Raw genomic sequence first — 20,079 nt, 5'->3', positions numbered from 1 at the left:
GGGTTCTATCTACCTTTACTACCAGTTTGCATCACACCCACGCGTGCACACACACTCTTCTGCGCATGCATAGAAGCTTCTGCGCATGTGCAGATCACCTATGATTACGTCCGGGTCAGTGGGCGGAGCCTCCCGCCAGTTTTACTACCAGTTCTTGCGTACCGGGCCGAACTGGGGGCAACCCACCACTGAAACAGTCCATGAAATTTAAGTGTATGGCTTAATCTGATCGTCATCTTCAGAAAATAATCTTTAAAGTTTTATTAAAAATTATGATAAAGAGCTAAAGAAGCTTCTTGGATGTGAAGCGAAACGTCTTTAAAAAAAACCAGAAAGTCCAGTTGCCTCTTGAAAAAGAACCTTTGGGACAACCATGACCTGGATGACTGAGAACCTCCATAGACCCAAATTATTATATTTACAGTTAATAATATAGGAGTTATATTTTATATTTCCTTTTCTAAGAAAGTTTGACTTTACTTATCTCCTGTAAGATTGGCTTATCTCCAGTGGTGAAATCCATTTTTTTTTACTACCAGTTCTGTGGGTGTGGCTTGGTGGATGTGGTGTGGCTTGATGGGCGTGGCAGGGGAAGGATATTGCAAAATCTCCATTCCCACCCCACTCTGAGGCCAGCCAGAGGTGGTATTTGCCGGTTCTGAAAACTACTCAAGATTTCTGCTACTGGTTCTCCAGAACCTGTCGGAACCTGTTGGATTTCACCCCTGCTTATCTCCCAATGAGGAAAAGGAGTGAATCCTCAAGTCACGGTGCCTATATACCTAAAGGCCAGGAGATGACACTACAGAAATTATTTCAACTTTTGTAGTATATTATAATTGCCATAAAATTAGCACAAAAGCATGAAAGCTCTCCCCCCCCCCCCACACACACACATTCGCATACACACACCAAAGTTAGAGACTGGACACCAAGATGAAAAGTGGCAACAGGAACAACCCAACTGCCACCTCATAGCAGAAAGTGGAACCAGGTTATGAAGATCCAGAGAGAAGACTTGGAAAGATCACCTTCTACCCTGCAAGCCTCAGACTTCTGCTAGAATGGAGAAAGGCACTAAAAGAAAGAGAGAGAGAAGAGTTACATATCTCCACAATCTATGATAGGATGCTAAAAAGGCAGGAAATTCTTGAAGGGCATCTTACTATTCTCCAATCAACACAAATTCATGGTCTAACGCTATTTAATTTTAGAGCAGGTTGATAAAAATGAAAGTTTAAATCCTCAACTATCAATTATCCTTTTTCTAACAAATGACATTTCAAAAATCTCTACCAATGAAGAGTTGGCTTGAATAACTAGTTAGATGATTTCTCCAAAGGAACCCCACTTTAACCCCAACCTCAACATTAACCAACAATTTCAACCCTGCACACAATTCACTACTGCAATTTCTCAAGAGTAAGATTCTCCCTTAGTGATAGCAGCACTGCTGCATTAAAAAAAAAAAAAAAGCAGCATAAGGAATTTCCTTAATTATAATTTCCCTTGGGATTTAATTGAAGAATGGGAAGCCAGAGAGGCTGTGGACTGATGGAAACAGTGCTTTTCAACCTTGGCAACTTTAAAATAAGTGGAATTCAACTACCAAAATTATCCGCCAACGGTTGAGAAACAGCACATGAAACCATGATTGCACAATGAAAGAAAGGAAATTCACGCACTCCTTGCCCCCTTACTCCACTTCCTTTTTAAGTGGAAGAATGTCAGAGTCTACTCATGGTCATTTCTTTGGAATTTTCTTCATTCTTGAAATAATTTCTAAAGCAAATCCTTATTCATCCAGAAGAATGGCAATCAGTTTTAAAATACAGAATTTCTCTGAACAAGATTATTTCTTAAGACAATTAAGCTATGTGAAACTACTAAGTGACCTTAATGCATTTATGATATTGTAGTTCCTAGTGGTCAAATGTCATAGAAACTTAGCCACTCACACGTTTCATCCTAAGCATGGAACTCCCCTAGAGCTAGACTATAAAATCTAGATTTATTATTGGTTACAGTAAAAAGAAACAGTAAATGTCTGCACTAGGTTTGGTCAGAAGAGAAGGCTACGGGTAAGAATGTTGTATACACCGCATCAAATTAGCCACTTGTCAATTATGCTAAGAGATGACTTCCTGGAGGACAGCTGGTTGCACTCAACTTAAGTGGTCCTATGTCAAAGGTCAATTCAATTTAGTACCTGAAGTGGTCAGTTGTCCATTAGTTGCAATTAGAATTGGCAAAATTGGAGCCAAGAAGGTTCAAGGTACCCATGTTTGTTTATCTGTCACTTACCTACTGGTTTAAGTTACTTTTCTTCTTCTACTCACCTCTCTATCTATTTAATTTCCTGAATTAACCTGAATTTACTGCACAATATCGATAAATGAGTTACATTTACAATAATCAAGGTCAAACACAACAGTAACAAAATTAGCCACTTGTTTGGCACATGGGGCACTCTAGCACCTTTTCCAATCTGATGCGATACAAATAAAATAATTAGTAAAATAAGAATGCTTTGCTCATTTGTGACATTTAAAATCTGAAACTTGGGGCGACCCCACTCTGTTTCATGGTAGAGCTGATTCTTTTGTAGAGCTGAAGCTGGTAACAAATAACAAACTAAAGAAATGATGTTTCCACTTCTAATCGAGAGGACAGTTCCACACAGCAATTATGAGGGACAAGTAGTCAAATCCTTGGTTGTTGCTATATTGGATGCTCCAGTGTGGAAGGGATTGCCACTCTCGAATTGGCCTTTTTAGTCACACCAGATGCTGTTTTAGGACCTCTTTCCAGAGGTCCTAAAGTATTCTGAGCCTTGTAGAAGCCAGGAACCTTCTGCCATTTATTTATGCAGGGACATTTTATTTTAAGGGTTCTAAATCAAAATAAAGACCCACTCTGTCTTAAAGTAGATGCATCTTTTTCAGATTCCAGCAAAAATATTTGAATTATTTGAAAATAAAATGTACAGCTCTGAAAGTACTGGGGCAAAGATCCCTGTATGGAAAACCAAAGTCAGTTGTTCTTAAAATTCTTAAAAGTATGTATGTGTGTGTGTATACAAGATTGCCTATAATAGGCATTTATTTCAAGAGGCAGGGCTATTTTGTGTTCAGAAAATACAACTGCCCCTCAATACAACTTTCCAGACGGCAATGAGATCTTTCAGCTACAGCCCCTGAACATTCACTTACAGTAGAAGTCTCAGTGAATTTGGCTCTGCCTTTTTAAAAATCTTTTTATTCCTACCTTTATTATTTTTATAAATAACTCAAGGTGCCGAACTTACCTAATACTCCTTCATCCTCCTATTTTCCCTACAAGAGCAACCGGTAAAATGGTTTGGGCTCAGAGGAAGTGACTGGCCCAAAGTCACCAGGATGGCTCTCATACCTGGTACTAAAAATCAGAGTCTTTCGTTTCTAGCCTGAGGCCGTAACCCACCAAAATGTGCCCAGAACAGTAAACGTGGCTTATACAATAGATTATCCACCGCGTGTGTACGTGTATGTAAGCCCACATCTCTTCTTGAAAAATGACATGAATTAGATCAAAGATCGGTAACTGACATTTTTTTTGTTTGGAAAGGAACACCTAGGCTAGGCGCGCACTAGATGCCCGTGTTGCCTCAGTGCTTTAACCCTGAATCTGAACTCTGTATATAAACGAAGGAGAGGAAGACTGCAGTGACCCGAAGCCTCACCAAGGCTAAGCCGAGCCCCAAACGGTTCAAGAGCAGCTTCCTCCCCTGCTTCAGCAACCGCTACGAAGTGCTCTGGGGAAGCCTGTGGAGCATAGCTTCCCAATCAGAATGGAGGAAGGCAGATGCAATGCGACCAATGTCTTACTGGAAGTCCCTGCATCTTTCAGGTGCTGATAAGGCCTCACTGAGCAGCAAAGGGGGGCAACGCATAGGACCAAAGCCTTACAGTTTCACGGGTTCTGGCGCAACATGATCTGGTTTTGTGCATTTTGAGTGTAACTTTGCTCTTTTGTTACTCAACCTCTTAAAACTGTCCCCAACTCTCTCACATTAGTTGGTTGGATTGTTGATTGGTATAGAGTCTCCTGCTTAAGCTAGACTAGAAGACTTCCAAGGTCCCTTCCAGCTCTATTCTGATTTCTCCAAGGCACTCTTTCTTCACCCATTTAACATGATAATGACTTATAATGTCTAAGATTTGTTTAAAGGTGATCAAGGAAAACCAGCCATAATAAAAGCAGTAACTGATCCTCAAAATAATACTTCATTGTTTTATGCACAGCTAGCAAACATACATAAACTTCCTTTTTTTCCATCCCCTCCTTTGTTAATCTCTTTCTCTTCCTTAATTTTGGATTTGCATGCACAAACTCAGTTAGTGACAGCTTGGATACGTGAATAGGAGAGATTCAGTTTTTAACAGATTTAGCTCATTATGATACTTGGAGGCAGGAGGGGCAGGAAGCAGTGGTTCAGAATAACTAGACATAGATGGCCAGGAAGGAATGGAAAGGATGAGGCAAAGTTCAGAAATCATCCAAGCCAAATTGAAAATTAACAGAATGCAACCATTGCCAATCCAAGAAAAAAAAAAGTGGGGGGGGGATACTGACTGGGATCGAGTGGTAGGAAGCTGTGACATCTTTTCAGCTGTCACTATAGTACATTCTTTCTAAAAAGAGATAGGGGAAAGTTGACATCAATGGTCTGGTTAAATATAAGAACCAGTTTAAACTGATAATATTCTAAGAATATCAAAACTATTTTGTTACTGAAAACAGTGAAGAAGATTAACATAGCAATGAGCCTTGCGGCCTACAGCTAGAAACTGCTGTTGTGTGTTTGGTGGAACTTAATGTGTACCTCAATCTCTTTCTGTTCTTCAGATGTAAATATTCTTCAAATCTTAGTGGATGCTTTGTCGAGTTGCCTTTTTGAAAACTTCTGCAGTTATTGGGCATGTCATTGTACCAAACGATGCATGGAACTGCTAAAATCCTTAAATCCTGGCAAACTAGAGAGAGCCCATTAAGAGGGTCCATCCAGGGTTGGAGAAAGAACTTGGGGAGGGGAGGAATTCTCTGTGTATATGTATTGTATCGGCGATATAGTGGTGCTGGACTAGGAATTAGGAAACCCAGTATTAAGTGCATTCTCAGACATGGGAATTCTTGGGGAGCCTTTGGGTCAATAACTCTTTCTCAGGATACAACACACTCACAAAATGGTTGTGGAGAAAAATGGGAGATGGCCATGGTATAGATGGAGCTACCATTCCCAAACAAAAGGCAGAAGAGCGATAGAGGGAGGGAGGGAGGGAAGGAGGGAGAGAGAGAGAGAGAGAGAGATTGTAGGTGATGTATGATTACTGATAAACCAGATTCTACCAGTGTACTGATAAACACTGCCTAAATAGATGATGGGCAGATCAAGAGGCAGAATTTCTTAACATTATTAAAGTCAAGATGGCAGGTGTACCTATATGATTAAAACCCTGCCTCCTTTTTTTTACATGTGTATACACATATAAAGGGATGGGATTTTTATTATCTGATTGCAGCCAGCATTTTGACTTGTTTTTAAAGCCTGTTTTTTACACTGCTGTAAGACTAAGATATACACAAAAATGGATATACTCACAATGATAGAATGGTTGGTGAAGCTGATGGAACTAGCAGAAGTGGCAAAATGAACTGGTTTGTTTAAAGAAGGATTGTTGGTGAAGTTGCCAATGATATCAATCAGAATACATTTAGTAGCTTATATATTCTGAACTTTTAAAAAATCCAGTTTCCAAAAATCAACAGGTAACATTACTAGCAGCATTACATCCAAGTAGCTGTAAATAACTTCTTTTGTGAATTGTGTCTATGGAAGTAAAGGTCAGACTTTGAAAGAGCAGGACAGAAAAGAGTGTTGATCCTTTTGAACTCTGGTGTGGGTGAAGACTCCTGAAAATATCATGGACAGCCAAGAAATTAAACAATATATCATGAAGCAAAACCAATCTAGAGTTCTCACTTGAGGCACAAATAACTAGAGTCAAATCATCTTACTTTGGATGGAATGTGTGAAGACTTCTCTGGAGAAGGTTCTTATTTTGGGAAAGATAGAAGAAAACAGAAGAAGAAGATGATCAGCAGCAACTTAGATAGATTTATTGAGGCCACCACTGAAAGACCAGGTTAGATTGTGATGGAGAAAATGTATTGTACATGATCCCTAACAGTTGACAACAATTTAATGACACATAATCATTCTCAAGATATGAGGCAAAAGCTTCTCTTCGTATAAGATTTTTGAGTACATCTTTTATCACTTTATTGAGTCATGAAATTCTTTTTTTTTCATAAATGCAGCAGATAGATTTGTCTCATGTTGTATTATTCTGCTGATAGATACTGTTTTAGAAACACATTTTTGATATCTTCCGAAACATTTCTATACACTGTTCTAAATCTGTGCTGGTAGGTTGGGGAATCCAAATCATATTTGGGATAGACCAAAAATGGAAACATTGGAGAACAATGTAAACTCCCATTTATGGAAATATTATTATTTATTGTGGCAGTCTATTCCCACCTACTTTGCCCACAATCTTTTCTTTTTTTAATTTATTATATTTCATTAAGACATAGACTGGTCAATACTAGTCAATAGTTATTTATGAGTAAACTGATCATCTGACATAGGGTAGCAACTCTATATAATTTAGAATTATAAATTTAGCGAATATGACATCATCTAAGGAGGACATGTATTCATATTTCTAATTTAAAAAAACATTTAAGGCTGCCAAGAAAAACACATGAGTGTGACCACATAGTCATCAGGAATTGAGGTGACTCAAGGGCATATTTACTTGAATGTGGAATAATGTATTTTTAACATCACTATTCAGTAGTAGCACCTAGCTGATTTTGTTTAATCTTCAAAGAAGCTAAGCAGTGCCGGACTCAAGTAATGGATAGCTAGGAGATTACAAGGAAATCTCAGGTCTCTAAGCTAGACAGGGATGTTGAACATATGTCCAGGACAACAGCATGGCAATTCGATATTGCAGCCAAGAAATTGAGATGGATGATCAAATCAGGATTTGTGGAAGGATTTCTAGAAATTCAGATTGATGTGATGGGCCAGTACAGACTGCCTTATCTTTTTATTTTCCCTTGTATCAAACTCTATCTTTAAGAGGTACTTTATGTATCCCAATAATAGCATTGTGTTACCAATTTTTATGGAATTTTTTAATAGTTTGCCTTCCTGGCATTCATATAAATAATAAACAATTTCATTATTATTTAACCTTATGAATTAGGTTTCCACTTCTGTTTTATAAACTAGCAAGATCTCTTGTGCTGCTCTAGAATTTTTGTTCTTTTTACTTGAATTTTATGGAAACATGATAAATAAATAGCCTTAGTATATCTTGAATCACCTGATTGTCAACTAATTAGAAAACTGGTGGCAGAAGGGCTGTCTTACTTGATCTGGGGTTTACCTCTGATTTTCCCCTTCAGGTAATTCGCCTTAGGAAAATTAGTATTAAGAGAAATATAGTCACAATGATAATAACATGGATCTGGGTTATTTGGAAACTAGACAAGGCACCCTTGAAACCAAGTAGTGCTGTTTGAATATATTTTAGTACTCCAAGATTGAAAGCAACGTTATAATGCAGAAAAAGAAAAATCTCCACTTAATATGACTCAAGATCAATATAGAGAGAGCATCCTCTAGTGGACACTTAATATAATGCATTCTGAAGCTCTGTTAAAAGATCAGAGTTGATGGAAGTCTCCAAGCTGAGTTCAGTTCCTGATTATTTCATGGGTATGTCCAGACAGTTTTCTTGGCAGCAGCATAATAGTGACTTGCCATCCTTATTTTTCAGAATGATGTTTAATTTCCCAATCTACCCCTTGACCCTTGGATTTCCAGGTACTAATCTAAATACTAATCATATCTAAACTTGCTTAGCTTTCTTGATATATATATATATATATATTTGTTTATGTAAATATATATATATTTGTTTATGTAAATATATATATATTTGTTTATGTATTAACTATACACACACACACACACACACACACACACACACACACACACATATATATATGTGTTATATATATATACATATATATACATATATATAAGTATATATATATATAGTGTATATATATATACATATATATATACATATATATAAGTATGTTTCCAACAGATTGAAATTATCACAAAGCTATGCTTGTTCACATAATTCCCATGTAAAACACTCTGTGGTAACATATTACTGAGTATACCAGTTACGTAAAATAAGTAATTACCGTATATCTAGGACTATATTATACTGTAGTGTAGTGTTTCCTAACCTTGCCATCTTTAAGATGTGTGGACTTCAACTCTCAGAATTCACTTCTTAAATTTGCTAAGGTTGAAAAATACTGTGGTAATGTAGATAAAAAAGTGCACTGCCTATTTATCTCTGGATGTAAACTTCGATTCTTAGAAAGAACAGTTTGTTAAAGCTTGTCTGCAAAGTACCTCTAGATATAATTCTAATAAACTCCAGCCAACATCACCAAGGATGATCAGTGGAATATAGCAGAAGTACTTTCTGGAAGATATGATCACTCCCACTATATACAGTATATTGCTTATTTGTAACCTATGACTATCATTAAATGTTGTACCTTATGATTCTTGATGAACTTATCTTTTATTTTATGTACATTGAGAGCATATGCACCAAGACAAATTCCTTGTGTGTCCAATCACACTTGGCCAATAAAAAAAAATTCTATTCTATATACCGGTAGTATAGGAATACAATGCAGTACATATGGGACCATATAGATTAGAATCCTGTGGGCAGCTGGAGAATAAAAAAGTAAGGAAATACTTCCAACTCAGGTTAAACTTAATGAGTATATCTATTTATACAGAAGTAAATCCCAGCCTATCCAGTGAAAGGTACCCCGTTTCCCCCAAAATAAGACATCCTCTGATAATAAGCCCAATCAGGCTTTTGAGTGCATCGCAATAAGGCCAAGTACTTATTTCAGGGTTCAAAAAAATATAAGACAGGGTCTTATTTTGGGGGAAACACGGTATTTCTAAGTAATCACCAATAAAACATGCTCTTAATTAGTCCATCATTTCCATATTTCTGAAAAATGTTGACTACATCTCAACTTGGTGTCAAGATTTAGAAACCTCCAGTATCTATTTATTTTCCCTGTTTAAAATAACAGACCCTTCTTTCTGGTAGCTGCAACACTCTCAATGAGCAAATATTAGTTCTCCAGAAGGATAAAACAAGGATTCCCCTGCTCCTTCAGAAAGCCAAATCAACTCAGGCAAAGTCTTTCAGGGCTCTCCTTCCAAAAGGGAAAGAGCTGATAATACCCCTCCCTGATGTACTGCCATTTCAATTTCCCCAAAGGTCCAGCTAAACTGGGGTGGGCACCAGAGATTAGGTTTATCAGGCACCAAATTTGCAAACTTTGTTGGGCAGAATGAAGCTGGCCTTGAATCACTTGGCGTTTTCTTAGGGGCCGAGTACAAAGGAAAGATAGCAACCCAACAAAGGCATAAAACTAAAGTAAATTGGATTGAAGTTGACAAATTCTGCCCAACCGTCCAAAACAGATGTTCCAGGTTGACAATAGGCACCGCGTACTCCCCCTCTTTTACTAGTCCGGGCCGAACGACTTGCCTTGGCTTGGGAGCGCTACTCTGCTCCAGGTTTTCCACTTTTTTGGCCTTCGGAATTTCTTTTCCCACCCCTTGCTGGTCGGCTGGGGGGGTCTTCTTACCCTTGCAACAATTTCGTGGGTTGGCTGAACGTTACCAATCATGAGCCAACCCCCCTCCTTCGTCCCATTTTATAAAGCACCCAAAGGACTTTTTTCGCTCTTACTCAAATCAGACCTAGCCGCGGGGGGGGGGGGGGGCTCAAAGTTAAACGGGTCCTCGATCTATAAATCCTTCTCACCGGACATTGGGAGTTCAATGTCTCCTTCTAACTCTTTTTCTATCGGTCTAAATAAAGCACTCTTTTAATTTACTCGCAACTCAGGACTCCGGCGATTCGGATCCCGGCGATTCAAAATCAAGTAAATGAATAAAATAATCCCGAAAACTAAAGCAACGAATGCCGTGGATTATCTTGGAAAAAAACTCCCAGGCTGGCGGAGAAGAGGCGACATCCCACCCTCTGGTTTGATAATCCCACCCCCGTTTCAAAATCCTACCTCCAATTTGTCCCCAGGGAAAAGGCAAGGTATATAGGTCGCAATCCTACAGGGACTGGCATGGAAAAGTGGCTCTTTATTATCCAAAGGGTTGGGGAGAGCAATAGAAAAAGGCTTCATTTTTGTCCGCCGGCTATTCGAACGATAGTTGAAATCGAAAAAATAAATACGGAATCAAAGAGCAGGCACGGTGGAAACCTAAGGAGTTCCCGGCGAGACGCGTCTGCGTCTTTCATTTCCACCGTGAAAATAAAAACGTTGAATCGAAAAAAACTAAAGGGAGAATATTCAATAACGAGAAGACGCTTTCCCCGGATATTATGGCCTCCAGTGATAACAAATCGTCATCATTCGTATGCATCTAAATTTAAAACAGGGTTGAAAAAAAAATAATACCCAAAGCTGCAACCGATGGCCACGTTTCGGGAAACAACCTTGCGATCGAATTATTACCAACTGGATCACCGTCGTGCTTCATAGACCGATCAATGAAAAGCAGCGACAGGGGTAAATCAGATTAAAGCAGGTTCAGAACTACGACGGCTTCGATGGAAAAATCCTCCAAGAAGCCTCTTCCAAAACATAATAATAAAAAAGCGATATTGGCATTTTCCAAACCTGGGAAAACCTCTATAAATCGCCTCCCAAACGCGTTCGATTTTAAACTATTCACCCTTCTCTGTGATTTCGCGCTCCTGGGAAAAATAAATTTTAAAAAATTCGATGCGGTCTCAAAGATTATACATTATTACTACTATTTTACCTTTCAGTTAGATAGCACAGAGTGTAACGTTTCTGACATGGTAAAATGAAGATTTGCCTTATTTGGGGGGGCGAGGGTGAGGGAGAAGAGAAAGAGGATTAAAAAAGCCACCCGATTCCAAAACCGGCTCTTATTACATAGCTGCATTTATTCCTGTTTTTACCCTCCCAAGTTATTCCAAGAAGCCGGACAAAGATTTAAAAAAAAAATACCACGTTGAAAACGAACGAAAACCGAAACAAGCTTCTGAATATTAGGCAGATTTCGACCCCCATTCCGGCTAATTCCCCCGACGGGCGTTTTGACATTTGTCCCCTCTCCAAAACACGGCCACGTTTCTCCCACTCTCGTCTGACGGGCGTCTCTCTTCGGCCTCCCTCCAATCACGACGGCCCCGGCCTCTGGCCTCTCCCTTTCCCGCCCGCTTGGAGACAACCCCCCGCCGCCGCCCCTCCCGTCGACCGGGCTTTGCGAGGCCCGAGGGGATAGGCCGGCAGGTGGGGCAGAGGTGGCTGCGGAGGAACGGCCAGCCTCCTCTCCGGGATAAATAGAGCCACGAGGGGACCCGGTGGGATGGCATCGGGAAGGGCCCGTCGTTTGCTTCCAGGCAGGCAGAGCGGCGGAGGAAGGGGGAAGGCAGGGATAAAGAAGCGGGAAGCGAGACCGAAGCCCCCTCCCGCGCTCCTTCGCTCTCTTGGCGGCTCGTTTGGCATCGGAGCGCCCCGCGTCTCCTCCAGCCCGCCTTTCGCCCTAGGAAAGCCCGGGTGGAGAGCCCGGCGGCCACCGTTCTTCCATGGACGTCCTAGGCCACATGGAGCTGACCGAGGGCTCCCTCTGCTCCTTCTCGCCCGCCGGCGATTTCTACGACGACCCTTGTTTCAACACGTCGGACATGCACTTCTTCGAAGACTTGGACCCGCGGCTGGTCCACGTGGGAGGCCTGCTGAAGGCCGACGAGCACGGCCACCACCACCACGGCCACGAGGACGAGCACATCCGAGCGCCCAGCGGGCACCACCAAGCGGGCCGCTGCCTGCTTTGGGCCTGCAAGGCCTGCAAGAGGAAGACCACCAACGCCGACCGCCGCAAGGCGGCCACCATGCGCGAACGGCGGCGGCTCAGCAAGGTCAACGAGGCCTTCGAGACGCTCAAGCGCTGCACCTCCACCAACCCCAACCAGCGCCTGCCCAAGGTGGAGATCCTGCGCAACGCCATCCGCTACATCGAAAGCCTCCAGGCGCTGCTGCGGGAGCAAGAGGACGTCTACTACCCGGTCCTGGAACACTACAGCGGCGACTCCGACGCCTCCAGCCCCCGCTCCAATTGCTCCGACGGCATGGTGAGTCTCAGCGCTGGGGCGCAAAAAACCGCCGCTAACCGAGGACGCTTCGCTTTGCATGAGGACCCAGATTGTCGGGGGGGGGGGTGTCGTAAACGGGAGGGGCATATGCTGATTCTCTAAATCAGAGAATTTAGAGGGGCTGTATTCTTAACTTCCACAATTGAGCCTGAGATTTCTGTTGTTAAATGAGACATTTTTTTAAAAAAAAATTGATTTATATGCCGCCCTTCTCGGAGACTCAGGGCAGCTTACAATGCGTTAAGCAATAGCCTTGCCCCCACAGTCTGGGTCCTCATTTTACCTACCTTAGAAAGGATGGAAGGCTGAGTCAACCTTGAGCCAGGTGAGATTTGAACTTACAGTAATTGCAGACAGCTTGATGTTAATAACAGTGCTTTAGTCTGCTGCGCCACCACTTAATTCCTGTTAAGTGAATGTTGCCCCATTTTACAATCTTCCTTGCCACAGTTGTCAATTGAATGATTGCAGTTGATAAGTGGGTAATGTGGTTGTTAAGTGAATCTGACTTCCCCATTGATTTTGCTTGTCAAAAAGTTACAGAAGATGATCACAACGATCTTGGGAAACAGCAACAGTCATAAATATGAACTAGTAACCAAGTGTCTGAATTTTGATCACATGATCACGGGGATGCCACAATGGTTATAAGTGTGAAAAATGGCCATAAGTCACTTTTTTCAGTGCCGTTGTAACTTTGAACAATCACTAAATGAACTATTGTAAATCGAGGACCACTCCTATAAGTCTAAGTGCTGTTGCTATTCGCCTTGATTAGAGAGATGGGCAGTCCACAAGAGCGGTTTCCCCGCATGTCTTGACAGTCCCTCTTAAAGATGAGAAGCTCTGGCCTGAGACTGTAGGACGTCTTGCCCTGAAATTTGTGGCACAGAAACAGGAAGCCCTCATTTGTGCCCCCCCCCCCAATCATTGGGGGTGGGGGGCAGGATTCAGCCTGCTTTCATGACTTTTTCAGAAACTAGGGTTCCCCAAGTGGGAGAGAGAACCCCAACTTCTAGTCTTGGCTTCCTTAAAAAGCTTCTTAGGGTTGCAGGTGTTAATCTGCCTTTCTGGAAGTGGTAACTACTGCCTTTCTGGAAGTGCTAGGAGGACTTCTTGTTTAGTTTGTGTTCAAGATGAGATATGGTGCAGTTATTCTCCTTTAGTCAACATGCGTTCTCTCAGGTTTTCTCTGCTTTTAATTTCCAGGACAAAAGAGAAAGCTTATAATCAATCTGAGATGCCTTTTGAGAGCATCTTTCTTCAAGTGCCCTCTGATTCCTTGGCAAAGGAGGATCAGTTTCTGTTCATCCTTATTATGCCCAGGAAAATAGGGAATGCTCTCTTCTGGTGATGAAGCAGGCTTAGTCTCTTAATCCAAGAGAAAGAGAAGAAAAAGGTCCATAGGCAAGGGTTTTTGGGTTTTTTGTGCTCAGCCTTGAGTAAAAAGGGAGGGGAGGTTTGCTGTCTTAATCCCAGTTTGGGTTATTTGTTCCCTCAGGAATTAGGGTGGAGACAGGAGAAATTTGATATGGACATTCCTATGCGTCAGAGGTTGTAATAAATGGATGGAATAAATTGTCTCTCTGTTCTGCTTTTAACTGTGTAGTTCCAATTCATCTTTCCATCCAGCCGTAGTTGTATTAGTGAGGTTGCATTCTAAGGAATGAGTGCCCACTGAATTGGTGGGATTTCACTTCAAGGGGACGTGCTTTCTAATCCACAGAGTACATTTATTTATTCAAGTAACGGGTTGCTTTTCAACAGAAGCTTCTTTGGTGATTCCAACTAAAGAAAAATATATACAGTTTTGAAACATCCTCAGCAAGAGATCCAGATTGGTATACTAGTTAGGGCAACAAGCTAGAAACCAGGAGACCTGAGTTCTGCTTCAGGCATGAAGCCAACTGAATGATCTTGGGCCAGTCATTCTGTCATAGCCCTAGGCAGGAGGCAATGGCAAGCCACTTCCAAAATAAAATGCTGCATGGAATTGTCCAGGAGTCAAGAATTGATTCAAAGGCATTGGTGCACGGACATGCGCGTACACACAAACACCTCAAGAAAGTCATGTATAAAATACTGCAACAGCAACTTCAAACAGTTAGGGGACAAACTTTTTAAGTATCACTCTTTCTGCTCTAAATGATTTGTGGTATGAAATTCAATCTGTGTCTTCTGAAATTCAACTCCCTCTGGCCTCCTTGCAGTAAAATGAGCCCTTCTGGTGTGTTTTTTTTTTTCTTGGAGCAAATAGAATTACTATTTGCTTATGAAATTTAATCACTGGGGAAAATGCATACTTACCCCGTCCGTTAAATGGAACATTCTCATCTTGCTTGTCCAAAGACACCTCCCCTTTTCCATAGCCATACAGCTATATTTATTTATTTATTTATTTATTTATTTATTTATTTATTAGATTTCTATACCGCCCTACTCCCGAAGGACTCAGGGCGGTGCACAGCCAGACAATAAAAACACATACAATACAAAATTTAAAAAATAGAATAAAATCAAATTAAATAATTTTGGCCCCGACAAATTTAAAACCCCAAACTTTTAAAACCAATTTAAAATTGAATATATAAATACTAAAAGATATTTAAAATTTTAAAAATCTTTTATAAAAGAGGGGGAAAATTAGGCCAGGCCGGCCTGGTGAAATAGTAAGGTCTTTAAGGCGCGGCGGAAGGTGCGCAGATCCGGGATCCTCCGTATCTCTGGGGGGAGCTCGTTCCAGATAGTAGGTGCCCCCACAGAGAAGGCTCTCCCCCTGGGGGCCGCCAGTCGGCATTGTTTGGCTGACGGCACCCGGAGGAGCCCCTCTCTATGGGAGCGTACCGGCCGGTGGGAGGCTATTGGTGGTAGTAGGCGGTCCCGCAAGTACCCGGGTCCTAAGCCATGGAGCGCTTTAAAGGTGGTAACCAAAACCTTGAAGCGCACCCGGAAGACCACCGGGAGCCAGTGCAGCTCGCGCAGGAGAGGTGTTACATGGGAACGCCATGTCGCTCCCATTACCACCCGCGCGGCCGCACTCTGCGCCAGTTTGAGCCTCCGGGTGCTCCTCAAGGGGAGCCCCATGTAGAGAGCGTTGCAATAGTCCAGGCAGGAGGTGACAAGGGCATGAGTGACCGTGCGTAAAGAGTCCCGATATATATCCTAAAGCTAGTATTTTTGAGATGGTGGATGGCAGTTAAAATTACATCCTGACTTCATTCACTTCCTCAGGAACCTAACAGTCCATAGTAAATGCTTCTGAATCTGCTCATTTATGGAGAACCTTCATTGAAAGGTGTTCATTAAACATGCTGGTTCAAAGCCTTTCTGGAAAAAAGCATTATTTGCCAATGGATCCTCTACATTATTTTCTAAGGACCATCCTGCCTTCTTTGGAACTTACTCTCTAGTAAATGTGCATGGAGTTCTGTGGTTTAGGAAGCAGCCTTACTAGGCAAAAAATTATAACACTGCTGTGGATCTAAGTAACTTATTGAAGATTTTTTTTTGCAATAATAAAGTGCTTTAATATATCTAATAGCAATTTGGGGAAAAAAAGATTAGCATTATGCCGCAGTAAAATCCGATTTGTAATTTCACAGACTGTTCTACCAACCCTCTTCTCCTTTTAAAAAAAAAAAAAAAAAAAAATCTTGTTCATGAGATATTTTTCCCCTGTAAGGGGGAACATCATGGTAACATAAGAGAGTCTTCTCCACCTAAATCCAATCCCCACAATAAGGAGCCCATGAGGTAGGCTAGTTTGAAAAAGAATGAGTGTTTTTGTATGATTTAGTGAATTTCATGTTGGGCAGGACTTGGGTTTTCTTGATATTTAATCTTTCATTGAGCTGATTTTATTCTATTATTGGGGTGTGACAGAGGGGGTTACTGTTTAATATACCTGTCAATCGCTCTGAAACCTCCCAGTCTACACCCAGTCCGAGTGTAGGAACCTTCTGGAGGATTTAATCAAAGCACAGGAATTATTATCATTTGACAAGGAAAGACAAATGAGTCATGCATAATCCTTGGCCACTGTGCAACTAACAGTTCTCTTGTAATTTAATTTTGTTTCCTACTTTGATGAATATTTGGAATTCAGTTAAGAGTAAAAAAACAGTTCTTCCTGTTCTAAGAGCCAAGGTGGTGCGTAGAATCAGGGTAACTCTGCCCACAGCCAGGAGTTCAATCTTAGAGGGGCTCAAGGTTGACTCAGCCTTTCAACCTTCCGTAAAATGAGGACCCAGATTGTTGGAGGCAATATGTTGACTCTGTAAACTGCTTAGAGAGGGCTATAAAGCCCTATGACGCGGTATATAAGTGTTATTGCTAATGCCAGAACCATGGACTTCACATTCATAAAATTTATTGATTGATTGACTTAACTGTTATTTTATTAATTTTTTAAAATGTGCATGGCCACTCTCCACAGACATGATCACCCATATTATATAAAGTACCTCTGGATGCACAACAGCAATTAAATAATTTTTAAAAAGTCAATAGTAATATAAATAGACTCTTTAAAACATGATCAATCAGAATACCTTCCCTCCCTTCTCACCCCATGCCTGAGGGGGAAAACCAACTTCCTAATGGCCTTCTGGAAGACAAGGAATGCTGCTATCATTAGGTGAGACTTTTCTACCTAAATGGCCAGTAGCCCATTCCAATTTCCAGCACCACTTTGCGTAAAGGGATTGTGGTAAGAGCACATGAGCCTGGTATGTATACATGCAAAATTGTTCCACAAAGTCTAAATAACTAAGATGGTAATTTGTATAATTCTTGAGTTTGCTGTGAAATGCAGTAAATATCAAATGAAATGTTTGTGTATGTGTAATATACATGTGCATGTAATATATAAAATTCTCATTACAAAAGTGAGAAATTCGTGGTATCAGATATATAAAGGACTGCATATCTATCACTATATGAAAGTATCATTACACTTTTGACTCGAGATTTGTGTTTCATGTTTCTGATTGAATGCCTTGTATTGTTGGGTTTTGTTTCAGATGGAATACAGTGGTCCTCCTTGCAGTTCTCGCAGAAGGAGTAGTTATGACAGCAACTACTATTCAGAATCACTCAGTGGTGAGTATTTTCCCTTAAAAATACTCTTCTCAGTTAAGATATATAATATTTTGGGTACCTTTTTATTCATTTACATGTACCTGAAAGCGTATACATTTTATCAAATATACTGTTACTGTTATTAAGTAATTTTCATTGGTGATCAAAATGACTAGTTGTTTTGGTACATAACCTTAGACTTGAACAGTGAGATGGGCAGTGTTTAGATTTAATAAATAAATGCATAAATTTTAAAACAGTCCCATTTTGAATTCCCAGCTTCACTTATTCCCAGCTTATGTGCCATTACTGTAATGTCCATTGAATTTGCAACTAGAGGGGAATTGAGTAGACATTTAGCTGAAATCATTCCCTTGACTGCTGAATAGCAATATATGATATAAAGCATATGTATTTCATTGTGTGTGGTGTGTAAGTGTGAAGACCCCTGCAAAAAATAGCTTTTCAGTATTGTCCTGAGATTGACGGATCTCCCTATCTTTAGATTCAAAGCAAGGGAAGAATTCAGTCGTTTCCAGCCTAGATTGCTTATCCAGCATTGTGGAACGGATTTCAACAGAGAGCACAGCTTGTCCTGCTCTACCCACAGCTGAAAGTGGGATTGAAGGCAGCCCTTGCTCACTCCACGAAGGGCCCAGCCTGAGTGATACCGGAGCCCAAACCAGCTCCCCAGCCAGCTGTACTCAGATTCCTCAGGACTCTGCCAACAACAATGCCAGCAACCCTATTTACCAAGTGCTATGAAGTGCAAATATGACAAATGCTCTCTTTTAACCAGCAATCGTACTTAAACCTGCATTTCCAAGACTGAGAATGAACGATACTTAGGCTATTTTTTTTTACTCGCTTTCAAATCTATCTAATAATTCCTTTTTTTCCATGCTTGTATTACTCCAAGAATGCACTTATTTATTGGTTATAAACAAAAGCTATTTAATTTGTATATAGAGGACTTTTAGAATTGTGCACCATGAAATGGCCAATGTTTTTACCGTGGAAAGGTCAATGGACGGGGATCCTTGCAGTCCTGGATAGGCTGCTCAATTCCCATTACAATCTGTATACTTTAAGCAGCCAGATGCATTCAGAATTGCTGCTTTTCTTTGCAATTCCCCCCATCTAAACCCCCACCCCATAATCACATCCACATATACGCAGAAAAGGTTGTGGACCACTTTTTTTAAAAAAAGAACAAGAGCAATTATTTTGTATACTTTGCAAAAAAGTTTCCATGGAAAGAACAATAAAAATGTATGTATTTAATGTTGCTTGGTTTGTTGTGCAAAACTTTAACTTTATATATTTATACAATATGGATGCTGAGAATGTTTTCAACACTATTCTAAATAAAGATCCTTATTTATAAAATGGTTGGAGTTATTTGTCTTCGGCTAGGGTAATATTGGCAAGTAATGTTTAATTCTGTTTGGTCATATTAAGTCCCCAAGAATTTCATGATCAAAATAGAGTTTGGAAAGAACTGGGTGTGCTATTATTGTGCATATTCTGACATTTTCATTGCAGATAATTACTTGGCAAGGCATGCAAACAGTTCAGACATCGTGCTAAGCCATGTTTATTCAATAATTCTGTGCATAGAATCATGCGTTGTGGTAAACCACAAAACATCAACTATAATGACTGAATTCACACAATATGCCAAGTTGTGATCAAATGCAGAGTGACATGTTAAACCCAGTTCATGTTTTCTAAGGACTGCAAACAGTCAAAAAATACTCATTCCTGAAATGAGCACTTGCTAGATTTTTATACGTAATGCAATTTTATATTCGTAATGTCATGACCGTACAGTTTCTATTGTCTAGAAATACTTTAAATAGTATGAGCAGTAGACAGGAATCTAGATTTTAGTTAACCCACTCAGATTTTAAGCCGTAATGTGGTTGGTTTGGTTTCAGGTCAATGTAATGCTTGTTATGTGTTATGTGGTTTATTCAGTTTAAGCAAGGCATAGTTTAAGAGTAACTTGAGTCAGTTTGAGGATTGCTTGAGTGTTTTTTTATAACACTTCTTGGCCTGGTAACAGGCAGTTTAAACATTATTACCAACATCTGTTTTAAGAATGGTATTTAGAGTTTGGTTTTCCTGAATCATATTGATATATGTTTCTGAACTCTTTAATAAGTTTGTATGGGAGATCTTATTAATTAGGTGTTGTCAACTATCTACTACTGCCAAATGTAAAATATTAAAATCAAATATGTTTAATTTTGAGAAAAAATGCAAATATCCCTAGAATATTGAAAATTTAGCGATAAGTGGGACTGTTTTGTTCACAATACCGAATGTATTTACCCCAATCAAATCAACTTTATTGACTTCAAATTTCTAGTCTATTTCAACTATAATTGGCAAATTGATTTTCCTATTATGAATGAGTTACCATGAAACCACAGCTGCAAAAAAATTACAATTGCTTCTGGAATTTCACTCTCTTTTCAAATCACCTTCAGTTGCACATCAGATCTTGAACTCAGTTTCTTTCTTTAAAGCAAATTAGGAGTAAGTCATGACTTCATATTGTGGTTTAAGGTAAGATTCAATCCTCAATACATTCTGCTTCTGCTTATTG

At 40.2% G+C, this 20,079-nt stretch overlaps 1 protein-coding gene across 1 annotated transcript; it reads left to right on the top strand.

The window, feature by feature from the left end:
* Window positions 1-11,586: 11,586 nt before the first annotated feature.
* Window positions 11,587-18,845, top strand: MYOD1 (myogenic differentiation 1). The gene is made up of 3 exons (XM_070957446.1): window positions 11,587-12,365; window positions 17,408-17,486; window positions 17,971-18,845. The coding sequence occupies exons 1-3, from the start codon at window positions 11,820-11,822 to the stop codon at window positions 18,228-18,230; spliced, it is 885 nt and encodes a 294-aa protein (XP_070813547.1). The 5' UTR covers window positions 11,587-11,819; the 3' UTR covers window positions 18,231-18,845.
* The last annotated feature ends 1,234 nt before the right edge of the window (window positions 18,846-20,079 follow it).

Source organism: Pituophis catenifer, unplaced genomic scaffold, assembly GCF_029215685.1.
Source record: "Pituophis catenifer annectens isolate HBS135680 unplaced genomic scaffold, rPitCat1.0.hap2 SCAF_1, whole genome shotgun sequence".
NCBI classification, from domain to species: Eukaryota; Metazoa; Chordata; class Lepidosauria; order Squamata; family Colubridae; genus Pituophis; species Pituophis catenifer.
The sequence above is the reverse complement of the archived record's forward strand: the minus strand, read 5'-3'. Positions and strand labels throughout refer to the sequence as shown.

Excerpts from the sequence above, each read along its gene's own strand:
- MYOD1 (XM_070957446.1), top strand. The coding sequence starts at position 11,820 with ATGGACGTCCTAGGCCACATGGAGCTGACCGAGGGCTCCCTCTGCTCC. Across the intron at positions 12,366-17,407 it reads CCAATTGCTCCGACGGCATG|ATGGAATACAGTGGTCCTCC; the intron begins GTGAGTCTCAGC and ends GTTTTGTTTCAG. Across the intron at positions 17,487-17,970 it reads CTATTCAGAATCACTCAGTG|ATTCAAAGCAAGGGAAGAAT; the intron begins GTGAGTATTTTC and ends CCCTATCTTTAG.